We start from the raw sequence: 13,109 nt of genomic DNA on the forward strand, positions 1-13,109 counted from the left end.
CGCCTAGAAATCTCACTGCTTAGTGTGTATTTTATAAGGTCTAATGAACCATTGTACATGTTTGTTCTTATCAGTCGATTACTGGTGTTTCTGTGTGGACTCATTGCTGCCTTAAATCACTCTCACCCTCAATTCTAAGCCTTATCCCTCTGCTCTGCAACCTACCTTGATTGGGTTTGGCTATAATTTAGTGTCTTTCCTGTTTACCATAATGGGTCTGCCTCTAGAAATCCACTCCCAGGGTGGATATTGGGAATCCATCTTCACACCGTAATTTCCTCAATATTGTTTTTCACTAACAATATGAGCTGAAAGACTATTTTGGATGCTTGCAATGCCTTATTGTAGGTTCTGATAATAGAAAGGATGTGGCCTACCAGCAATAGAATACGCGCAGCTGGTTGAGGTGTCCATAGCTCACTAAACCCCTAGGAAAAAGGTCCACGGGCAGGTGAGCAACCCAGTTTTATTGAGTTCCAGAACAGGTTTCAAAGCTCCATAAAATGAGCTTTGAAACCTGCTCTTTCCACCCATTAAGCTGAAAGCAGCTTAATGGGAGGAGAACCTAAATATTCTTGTACAAAGGGGCTAACCAAAGGCCAATCAAAGAGGGCTGGGGCAAAAGGTCAACCGTTGTGGGTGGCCCTTGGAACTGCCATAGCCAAAGCCATCCCCACAAGAAGTGAGGGAAAGTCCAGGGACTTGTACTGGCCTAAACCAGAGTGAACCAATATGGAGGCTGCCATTGTGGGCTCACAAAGAACCCACACAGTCAGAACAGCAGTGTTAAGGTCACCTCCTGGTCACCCTGAACAATACAAAACCACAAACACAAAATGGCAGAAAGCAGGATTTAAAAAACCCAATGGCTACCAAAAGGGTACATTGGGCTACCAAAGCAGTACAATGGGTTGCACCCCTGGTGAAGTAAATATGTCACCAATTTACCATCTAAAATCTGCAGGGTATTTAATTACGCTATGGTAAAAATGGGTAGCCTGGGGGGCACCCCTAGGACAGAGTGGGCCGTCCCAATATAATGTACCTTATGTAAGTTCAAAAAAGATGTAATTGCCCATGGACTTCAGCAGTCCTCCTCTGGCCACCAAAAATAAGTCTATGATCCAAAATAAAACACAAAAGCTAAAAGTTGAGGGCACCTAAAAATTGACCTAGAATCCCCAATAATTGGAATTCTGACTGAATACCAAATTAGCGGCCTGTGCATTGAAGTCAAAAAGGAGGGGAAGAATACAATTAGTTAGATGCTCCTTCTGCGGTTCTAGTTAGCATTTTCCCAATATCACGTTTAGTGTAGTAAGAACTGACTGTACCACCTCACCTGCAGAGCCCAAATACAGGTAACGGTCATCCTGCAAGCCCCCCAGAGGAACTGAAATAGAAGTACTAGCAAGAGAAGGTTATACCACCACTTCTTGGTCAAAATACACTAACATCAAATGTTAAAATATGGGCAAAGTGCAGAGGTGAAGTGTAAATCATTGCAGACAAATGCTGCTACTTTTTTTTTAGTGAAGTAGTGCCTGTAATGGTATTCGATTACAGCATTTGGCTACCAAAATCTATCAATCGATCACAGCAAAGGAGCACCACAATTAAAATAACAAAAAATAATATACAATCAGTTTATCTGACCAAGTAATGTACATACCACAATGATGGCTATTCTTCCTCCTACATCCCCAACAACAGTAATGGGAGGCTTTTCCTTTGGAATCAACACTGATTGACAGGTAAAGAAAAACAAGGGCAAACATTCAACATTTTTGCTTTAGAGACTAAAAAAAGCAAAACCATAGGTGTACAACTTCATATAAATATTCCATACAAAGACATACTGCAAAAGGAGCACACCGTCACTTTTTGTTTAACCAGCCTTTAATACATTTTGTTAAATGCATCGAAGGCAAGTAACTTAACACAGCTAGATGTCAAATTTCTCACTTACACTATGCAACCTAGGACTAGACCATTCCAATTATTATTGAAAAAAAATCAAATAAAGACCTACATGCGCATCTGTCTTATGTGTAAGGTGCTTTGTGTAAAGTGCTTTAAGTTCCATAAAACTTGAGTCGCACAAGAGGTTTACTGCTTTACAGGATACAGACTTGTATAGCAAGGGCTTTCAAAACAGTCTCAGCCATTAACTGCTGTTGTAGCCTGCATCAGGGGCTTTAAGGTTATGAGCACCTGAGCTACATCAGGTGCTTTTTATTTTGAATAAGCAAATACATTGCCCTCTGAGCAGAATAACCTTTACTTATGAAAAGGAAGTTAAGATGCCCACCATGAAAAGTAGGATGAGCTTTCAAAAAAGAAGGCGCCACCATTCTCTTTCCATTCTGACAGTTGCAACATACACCACAGTCACGCAAGTAAGTAAAATGGCTGGGTATTTCACGCTAAGCATTCGACAGCAATACTAGCAGTTAATGCCTGAATTGAGATCAACAAGTGTCGTTGCTCTGATTCTCCAGAGCGCTCAGCTACAAGAAACGTTCTATCCTTCAAAACTGTCCAATGGTCTCCTTCCATAAATGAGAACATAAGTGCAATTTGGGGAAAAGACTAAATGTTGGCGTCCTTTTGGTATCACTACATATTATTCCGACCAAAAATATTGCCGTATATATGGTCGTCTGGAATGGCCAACAGCACTATTTTTGGGGGGATCATTTTGGGGGTTTTGGGATCAGGGGTTGCGGGGGTGTCCCCTGCTCCTTTGAAAATAATCGGCGGGTGTCCCCCGCAGATTTCATGCCTTAATATTGCCCCAAAAATATGGCGATATTTTTGTATGACGATATTTTTGATGGGATATTAACACAAGGAACCGTCCTTTTCACATAATGACATACTATAGGAACGATAGATTAATCCTAATAGAATTATGACGCTTCGCTGGGTAAATTTGATACATCTTTTCTACCCATTTCCATCCACGTAGCAGCTAAGAGTTTACATTTGATATGCTGGGCCCTAAACTACATCTGAACACCTCTCACCCCGACCCCACTAAAAACACTTACGTTTGAGTGCTCCTTATGTTTGGCCTCCTAAAAGGAAAACGTTTTGGGAAATCTTCGGTATTAACTAAAATGAGAAGTACTTGGAGCATGAGAACCATCTCTGTAGAACTAGGAATATGGTTACATCCAAAAGTGTTAAGGCCAATCATTTGGAATGCCATTACTAGCAACAGAACTCAGCTTGAGCACCTTTTTATTTTTAAACTCTTCACACAAATGAAAAATCCTAGAATTTCACCATATTTCCATATTCCTAATGTTTACAGAGAAAGATGCATGTGTTAATTAGAAAACAGTACATGATAGTATATTATTTGTTGCATCTTGCAATGTATTTCATTTAACTCGGATGATGAAAGTATAAAAGAATAATCAGAAGTATAACCCCGCATTCTATTCAGTTTGCCATAGCTCTGAATACACGTGAACTCTGATTCAGCTTGGAGCAGTTAGCCCAAACCCCAGAAAAGTGTCATAAGACTTCATATAAGCATGTTGTTTTGTCCACAGTAAGAATCACCTGCCTAATCCTGCTTTAACCAGTTTTCCAGAGAGGTAGTTGAAGTGAAAATCATAGGTTTAAACTTATATTACAAACAGGCTTTTTTCCATAATACTGATTAATACAAAACTGAAGGCTGCATTCAAATCAAAAGCTTCATGTCTAGCCAAGGAACCAAAACATTTAATTAAAAATGCATAACTTTATAGTAGTATTTGCTAGGAACCTGAGATCAATTGTGATGTGTAGGTAAGACATTTGTTTAGCCAATATAAAAAATTGCATGGTTTACAATCATCTAAATCATGAAAAATCAATAACTCCCAAAATGCATATGCAACCAACTCTAGCAAAGTATGTCTGGGTGAAGGGCAACACATCATATAATGGCATTTGTTTTATTAAATTATCACATTCACATCCCAAGTCAAGGGGGAAACCTACATTCCTACCTACAATTTCCCCACACCTTTTCAAGTCATAAGACATAAGTGGATAGCCACCACCTGTTAGGTCACAAGATTAGGGCACGGTTTTTGATTATAAAAGACAGCATTTAGGAGAAAAGGTTATTGATATTAATCAAATAAGATGGCTGGCTGGCGAAGGAATAAGGAGTGATAACTAAACACCAAATGGGAGAGCCGAGAGTTCCATAGAGACTGCAGAAAGAGGATTCCCATTTCAAAAAGGAGATGAGCAGTCTATATTGGAACCTGGCTACAGCATCTTAAGGGCTCCAAGCCTGCAGCTCGGTCTGGTCATCCAACGCACGGGTACGTATGCTCCAGTCACACAACCAGGTCAAGGAGCCCAGCGTTCACTCACACAAGCAGGAGCTGCATCAAAGCACATGATGGCATCAACCAATTAACTGGAAAGAAAGGCAGAGCCTCCCCACACCCCAATTGAATGCAACGTGTAGCGGTAATCATGCACACTTTATAACATTAGCCACACGTCATAAAGTACATATTGTTTTTTCAAACGGATAATGGTTTAATGCAGTTTACCGTGGCAATCATGCACACTTCAATACATGAGCCACACATTGTAAAGGATTTATTGTTCTTCCACATAGGAATTTCAAAACACACTAACAAAAGACAACACAGACATCCGCTCTCCACATCGGAAAAGATGCGTCCACTCATTTCTTAACCTTGATCATTCATTTATTAACGCATAATCTGGTATGGATTAGCAACATGATGGTTAGAATTTGAAATAGAAAGCTATACAGGGAACCAGATATATGGATATCTTTGTTCTATGTTGCAGGTCAGTCCATGGCATTTGGGCAGATTTCCCTAGCTGTAGACATGGAACTATCAAACTAATAGCCCACACATTTGCAGGTGGCACACCAATGCCATAGAGATAAGGTCAGGTGATCTCAATAATTATGAACAGAATACTCCCCTTAACTCAAGTTATCGCAACATGTTTTTCGTGCAGGGTCATATAAATCAACATTGTCCTAACAAAGGCGAGGAGAGGAGAGATCTATTTTGCCAAAACGTCTATGTTGAGAAGAAACAGTTCTCCGGTTCGAGATGGAGGGATCATCATATTTCAAAATTAATTCATTTGAGACATAGACCCCTAACATAAACCCTAAGATTATATTAAGTAATAATAGAACTGCAAGGGTTTTAGGATGACACCTCAGTGTTTACATATTTGGGCATTCAAGTGAAGTATCTCCATATACTGGGACATTAATTGAAGCAAAGAAATGGGTATAGCAATGAGAGGAGATGGGATACAAATGGCACAGTGTTGCGAATGTATAACCCCATAGCTTGTTAGTCTTTCTTCATAAAGTCTGATATGAAGGCATTTAATAAAAACGAAGTTTTGCACAGTGTTCCCTGATAGATGTAAAGATAATTATCAGGGACCATTTATTGTACATTGATTACATTTTGCACTTTAATGTTGTATTTTATGCACAGTCTCTTGTCAATGCTATCCATGAAAATATGAGCCACATTAGTGTCCCGAGGAAAACAGTTTAAGTATGCACGTTTTGTTTAGTCTATTTAATAACAAAAACTCAAGATGTTTTGCATTTGAATACATTTAGAAACCGCTTGATCTAAATGATTAGCATTGATGTAATTATATGCATAATAATAAAAATATGAACTAAAGGTCTGCTGGCAGGACCGTTTTGTGAATATTGGTATTTTCCCCGAGTTCACAGCATTATGGAAGGGGGAGGGTTTGCATCCATTCAGTGCACACACAGCAGTTTAAGGGACCTTGCAACTTGAGGAACCCCAAACTGAGAGGGTCCAGGGTGACCCCCAAAAACAGAAAGCAACATTTGAATGAAAGTAATAAAGCCCTAAGGTAAATCCAGAATGCTACATAGTCTCGTCAGGCAGGGTAACTCCCCAGGAGTGAGGGAGAACTGGGAACAAAACAGGAATGCTAGTTTTAAAGAGAGACAGGCGCAGAACAAGATACAAATGTACTATGTTTTTCGATTGTAGGCAAGTGTACATTGAGAATTATTTCTAGAAAACCCATTGCATTTTTTGTGTTGAAAGTAACAAGGGAATACGGACAGCATTTTGTGCAACTTAAATGGTTTTTTTAATAAAAGTAAGCAAAATTAAAATAGAATTCCTGTGTTTCTACCACCATAGTCAGTGGCTCGTGTCATAACATCTGACAGAAATTCAACAATAATTAACACTGATGTGAGTTGCGTCGCTAAAGAGAGATTTGCAAAGGAAACTAGCTTAAAAAAGATTCTTTCAATTCAGAGAATAGCAGTACAAAGTGTGAATGGAGTGCAACCCCCCTTATTCTGAAGTGCAGAGGTGTATTTGTATGTGAAGTGAAAGGGCAGGGGTGCTGAGATCCATTTAAAGCAATCTAAACACTCTCCCAGGTTGGATAGGGAGAACTGAAACGGTGTAGAATTACTTAAGCATAAAATCTAAAGATCTAAGTTACTGTGAGCATAGTGTGGATTGCATACACACGTTGAGAAGCCCTGCTCCACATTTAGTTGAGAAGCTGCACATTTTAGAAAGGTATTTCGATTCTGTAAATGGTGGGTGTCATTAAGGGAAAATAAAGACAATTTGATGCATTTGAAAATGTGATCGAAGACCAGATGTTTGTGATTGTGTATCATTGGGGTGACTTTGCAGGCGTAAAGGTAGAGACTACCTTTGTACGGATTTGACACATTTTCTTTAAATACATTTAAGTTTTAAGCATTCTTGCCTGGAATTGTAGGGTGGGAGTAGATTGGTAGGGGGTATGAAATATATTTCTACAATCAGGAATCTCAGAGTAGGTCCTAGGTCTACAGTCACAGGGCCTGACAACTTCTGCCGGGCTTGGGCGTCCTGGACCAGTGATAGTGGGGCTTAATATGAAGGGGGTCCAGCTCTGGCTAGGCTAGAGCAATCAGGGCCTTCCTGGATGCTCCAACCTGGTAACACATGCACTATTGTTATACTCTGCCGGCCAGGTTTTCCTGAAGAAGCTGGAGAGTGTACGTATAATGAAGCACAGCAACCAGGCCTGCAATGCACCATAGGCACACAGGTCAGTGCTCCCAGACCTTATCGCCTCATTAGAGACAAAAGTCTTAGGCCTCTCAGGGTGGGGTACCACAAGGTACTGCATGTGTGCCTGGGCTAAAAACCATGTGCATGCACAGGTAACTGGACCACAAGGTGGTTTGAATATAGCCCATTCTATTGAATCTCCTGTAGGATTTCCGTAGCTACACTTTGGTTTGCTTTATGGAAAGAGGGTAGCTAAGATCTAATAAAGCCTGTGCATGAATAGGTGGTTTGGCTTGGCATTCAAGGCTGAAACCACAACCTGTGTGTTTGCCCGTCAAGATGCCCGGGAATATTTGGATATGGCAAGCCTCCAAAGACGTAGTGGCTGCCAAAGGTTTGAAACAATGCAGGATTGTGATTATAAATATTTTTTCCCTTCAGATCCCAATTTTAATATAAGTTGGAGGTCTCTTTACCTCACATTTCACATATGGTGGGATGTCAGATTTGCCCTCCTTGCCTAAGGGGGTGGAAGCTGTTGGTGAAGGAGCTGAGGAGCTCTTGCTCTGAGAAAATGCTGCAGCAACTTCAGGAGACTGGGCCAGACTTCTCATCAGGCCTACTTTGAATGCTAAATATAGAACCCCAGGAGACTACAGTCATCCACTGGTCACTGCTCTGGAGCAGGCAGTCTCTCTTAATTTCTTTGCCTCAAAGACAAATCATCAGGTAGCAGGGGGATTTCAGTTTTCTCTTGCTTCTCCAATTAGTATGCTGCTAGAATGCCTGTTTCACTCTATTACAGTTTTGAAGTCCATAGATACGTCCAGGAAGAGCCCAACTCCCACCATGGACTCATGAAAAGCCTTAACTGTATTTACCAAGTCCTCATCTTCTGTAGTACCCTTATCTGTGAAGAAGCCACACACTGGTGACTGAGAAGGTGGGAGAGTGTCTGACTCAGTGGTGGCAAATAACATTGGTGGAAATGCTTGAAAAGGCTCTGCATACTGAGTTGGCAAAGGTGCCACTGGAGGCAGAGAGCTGCCAGAGGAACAGCCTCTGCAAACAGATCCTTGAAAAAGATCATGGGAGAAGATGTAATCTGCCTCAACTTGTTTAGACTAATCCTACAGAGGTGATCTCACCATCAAAGAAGGGATTGGTCCCATTGATAATTGGTAATGCCTGAGTATGCACCAAGTACGACACTGTGGTCTCTAGCAGTATGAGGGTTGCATAAGGTCAAATGAAAGTCTGTGCCCATTGGAGTGTCACCAACCAATTAGCTGAGTGAAACTGTGATTGTAGAATTATATGGTGTTCTCACTTCTGCAGAGCAGTGGGCGATAGGCTGACATAGGCTTTGTTCAGGAATGTTTTAAAGCTGCTATGGTCTGAGTAGATTTCTTGAGGAGTGGAGGGGTGGCCCCCAGAGAAAAACCGCCTGAGCTAGATTACAGGGCTCAGAGCATGCCCGAAAGCAGGTAATCAAGTCTTGGCTTTTTTTGTGTGTTATCAATGAGCCAGCATTGGATAACCCAAAGGAGAAATGCACACATGCAGAGATTGGGACAATTTAACAGTGACACACCTCGTCTCTTAGGTGGCATAGCAGTGTCCAACGATGGGTGGCATCTAAGGCAGGAGTATGTGGCCCCATTCCAGCAAAAACAGTGGTCCATCCTTGTGTTCGAGCAGCACCAGTTAGCAACTACGGTGGAGTCCGAGCCCACTGGGAGTAACTCAGACCCTCTGGCAAAATTCCATGTGCTTGTAGTAATTAAGGACCATTGAACCCAATGGTAGGTGATGAGCGCTAACGTGGTACTTCAGGATTGATAGTGGAGTCTAATGAGACTCTCCGATTTTAAAGTGGTATGTTAGAGAGCTATGGGAACCCTTCACAATAATTTGACTTAATCAAAATGTTGAACTGCTTGTCAATGCTCCAGATAGGATATGGCAGTAAAATGGTTTTTAGGAAGTAAAAACACAAGTCCAATTCCCAATGAGAGTATTTTATAAGCGAGTAAAAGAGGTTTTTACCGAAAACCAGAAATGTTTTCATAATATTTGTTTGCACCTATTTATTCATGCACATTAAAAAGATGCAGGTTTACTTCTTCCAATCAGGCAGTTAAAACAGGGGTTTCTTTCTGCGTTACTACATGCACTACTGGTCAAAACATATCCATGGAACTGTGGGGGTGAATGCAGGGGCACAAGATTGTACATGAGTTTTTCCTATTTTTTTGTTAGGAGTATTTCTACTCCCTATTTATCATTTTTGGGAGTATTTGTCCATTTCTAGGGAGTAAAAGAGGCAGGGACACCACGCAGGGCTGGTTTCATTGGGGTACAACGTACATTTCCTCCCTGCATTTCACCTAAGAAGAGAGCCCTGTGGGAAAATGTGTCAAAGTATTTTTATGACCAAAATGGTTTAGCACATTGCAAGCACAAGATGCGAGTTGGACTGTTTATTGCTTCTTGGAAAAACAGAATTTAAACCCTCTGAGGCATAGATCGAAGGGAAGAAAAAAGTGAAAAGGCAAATTTAGCACACAAAAGCACAGCTGCAGGCTGATACTGTAGCTGAAACTGTTCAAAATGTATCACTGGAAAAATAAAATTTCAGAATACTAGTGCTGTAATTGCACAACTGTACTATAAATATGGACATTTTTAGGACATGACTTCAGAGTAAAAGTTGCCTGGACACTCTTTTTAGGCCTGAAGATCTTTCAAAATGAAACATAAGAAATTAAAATACATCCATCCATAAAAAAAAGATGATTGAAGATTATGAACTTGGTTGGCAGACAACTTCTGGTCATCAATCCTACACATCATGCACCATTGAGTGACAGCATGAAAATGGTTTATCAGTAATTTCTGATGACAAGACCAGTCCCACCTTTTCCAAATAATGAATAGCTACAGACTTACAAATGCTCTGCGAAAATATAAAATCGACACACCTTACACCACTCAGCTTAGCAGGCCTTGAAGTTCTGTATATGCTTAGGTCTTGATTGCAGTCTCTGCATGAAGTAACTGGCTCTACACAATCGTTAGTTAGTTCGAATAGGGTGATGTATGAATGTGCTGTTCACTTTGTCAACCCTCTATCCCGCCTACTACTACTCCTCCTCCTCTGTCCAACTCTATCCACCTTCTCTCTTCCCCACAATCGATTTTACCCTCTCCTCCCCCCTCCGACGTTCTTGCTTTCCTTCATAATACTCTTCAGGACTACTCTGCCGCCTCTTCACCACTACGCTCATCGCCTCAACTAATCTCCCTTGACTTCCGCACTTCGTACCTGACTCCACCATTTGATGTTACTACTCCAACGTACCACTCCCTCTGCACTGCTACAGCTCGCCTCTCCCCTAAGCTCCAGGATACAGTGCCCTGTTCACCCTTACATTACACAAGACCCTATTCTCACACCCTTTTACTCGCACTCCACTCTAATACCCGTCTCTAACAGCCTCACTCTCTCCTAGCACTCACTCCCTCTCACACCAACTTCTACCCTCACTCCCATACCACTATCAGCCACACCATCTCGTTTTTTCTCACCGTACGCACCAGCCTTCCCAATTCCTACAATACAGTACACTACCTACAACTTGTAACACTCACTCAAATACCTCACCTTTGCTAACCTCTGCACCAAACTCTTCAAACCTTCGCTCCCCTGTCCGTCCCTCTGCCTGGTCCCTCGGTCCACCTTCACCTCCTCCTATGACGTCACCTGTACAATCCGCAGTCTGCCTTTTCGGCTGTCTGCTTTTATAGTGTTTGACTGGTGGTTCTGTGACTCCCTCCTCTTCCCACTGGCTGCAGCACTGACCTGACGCTCACTAGCAATCGGGCCGATCTTTCCCCCAGGAAAGAGTTGAGAGGTTTTAAAGAACCTTCAAAGTCCCTCCCTTTTTCCAGCACGGTTTTATTAACAGTGAGGTTTTTCTTGCTGGTTTTATGTCAAGCTTTGTGGCTGGAAATTCGTTTATCTGAAGTTGCAATGTGTTCTGTGCTACTCAGAGGTTCTAGACACTGTTAGGGTGTGGTGAAGGCTTTTGGTTCGTCTTGGCAGTCATTTTGCTCGTTTTCCCTTGGTTCGAATGCAAGCTGGGTCGTCTTGGTTGCTTGCAAGGGGAATTCTGAGAGTTGCAGCTCTGAAATAAAGGGAACCGTGGTCAGAAACTATTTTCAAAGGCACTGTGAGACAGTGGTACCACGGTTTAGATGTTTCGCACCTGGGGGAACCCCCAGCTTCCACTTCACATATCTGGGGCAGGGCTTGTTCTGATTTATGTTTGTGAGCCTCCTGCCCCAGGTTGAGAAGGGTTCCCTTCCCCAATCTCCCCCTTACCCCCAGAAAAGTGGATGGCCCATTGACTCTTCTATCATTCATTCCAATGGAACTATGAACCTGCTCTGGAACTGTCCCGGACATTTTGAATTAATTGAACTCTGGACTAAGTATTATAATTTTGGTACTTATCGTTGATTTTGTATTCATTGATAAAGTTATGCTCTGCATTTCTTCACTTGGAATGTACGTTTGACATTGTGGCAAACCTTGGCAACTCTGTAAAATTGTTTTCCGTGAAATGTATTGACAAGGCAACTGTAAAAGGAGTAAATCATTCCTGAAAGCATGTAGTGTTGGTTTGACATGGTTTCCTACCCTCTAAGGCTTTGCTTTATTGGCATATGCGCATTTGCATCCATTTTAATATTACAACCTGTGGGGTCAAGAATAACGTGGAGTACATATGGCCTTATGGATTTTTAGCATATTCTTCCTCACTGGTAAAATTGGTTCCACTTTTTCTTCCATACCCTACCAATGTGGGTAAGGTACTCACCAACAGGTCTAGGGCCTTCCACATATGTAAGGGTTAGGTTGTGTCTTTAGGACACTGCACAAACTTCTGCAGGCCCATAGGGGGCTTACCTTTTTGATAGGTTTTACGGATCCCTGAATGATGCCGCTCCCTGTTCCTTTATGTTAGGTGCCTACCTCTGCTAGTGGGCCCACATGTAAACAGTGGAGTTAAACTTCTGAAGTAATTACTGTTTTTATAATATGCTTGCTACCGTTTTAATACCGTGCATTATAACAAAGTACTTATTTGACCTGATAAGAGTTCTGTGTGTGATCTAGAGTATACATTTTTCAGTACATCAGGGTGGTGTATTTTCTAGTGATGTGTGTGGATAAATGTACTTTTGTGTCAGTGTACTACTGAGTGTTAAGGTAAGTAGCATGGACAGTGCAAGGCTTAAGAGAGCATTGGCTTCCCATTCTTGTTAGGTGTCTGCGTCCCTTTAGGGTTCGTGGTTGTTTGGGCCTCAGAGGGCAGAATACATCGGCCATAACAGTCTTGCTGGACTGTCTTCTGTGTCAGAGCCACTGACATCTCGCATGACTGTTTCAGTGAGTGAGCAAGGGTTTGTTAAAACATCTCTCAAGGCTGTCAAATGTCAGAGGATCTCACAGAGGTGTCTTTGTCTGCTGAGATGTTTCATAGCTGTCAGAGCCGAGTTGTCACGTGACTGTTACGAGCCCCTGTGCCCATTTGTCCAAATAGATGTCAACATCTCGAGCTGTATTGATGGTGTGGGGGCTCTCTGGTGAGGTTTTATCAACGCCATCTGCTAGGGTTTTCAGAACTGCTATTAATGTAGGGTTCTGGGAAGCCCACCTTAGTGAACTTGCAAAGGATTTACAAGTCTGAACTCTCTTCGTTACACAGGCAAGCAGTTACGCTGAGAAAAAAAAAAGATCAGGGGCTTTAAACTCAAGAGTTCGGGTAAATAAGTCTATTTAGCAACATGTATGCCTTAAGCAAATACACTAAAGGCGAGTAAAATACATACATTGTCACCAAACAATTATTGTGTTTAAGTTAGAACACACAACACTGTGTGAATGCTACTAATCTGAACAGTAAAACAAAACAAAAACTAAAAGGGGGAGAGATGTGACATTATCAC

At 41.7% G+C, this 13,109-nt stretch overlaps 1 protein-coding gene across 2 annotated transcripts in view; it reads right to left on the minus strand.

The window, feature by feature from the left end:
- The window catches only part of PRPSAP2 (phosphoribosyl pyrophosphate synthetase associated protein 2), a 746,926-nt gene that overhangs the window by 181,162 nt on the left and 552,655 nt on the right, over window positions 1–13,109 (minus strand). For both annotated transcript variants that reach the window (XM_069645686.1, XM_069645687.1), the window contains exon 9: window positions 1,673–1,743. In XM_069645686.1, coding sequence (XP_069501787.1) covers window positions 1,673–1,743 — 71 coding nt within the window. The remainder of the gene's footprint in view (window positions 1–1,672; window positions 1,744–13,109) is intronic.

The sequence above is a fragment of the Ambystoma mexicanum genome, chromosome 2p, assembly GCF_040938575.1.
Source record: "Ambystoma mexicanum isolate Mex_15411 chromosome 2p, UKY_AmexF1_1, whole genome shotgun sequence".
NCBI classification, from domain to species: Eukaryota; Metazoa; Chordata; class Amphibia; order Caudata; family Ambystomatidae; genus Ambystoma; species Ambystoma mexicanum.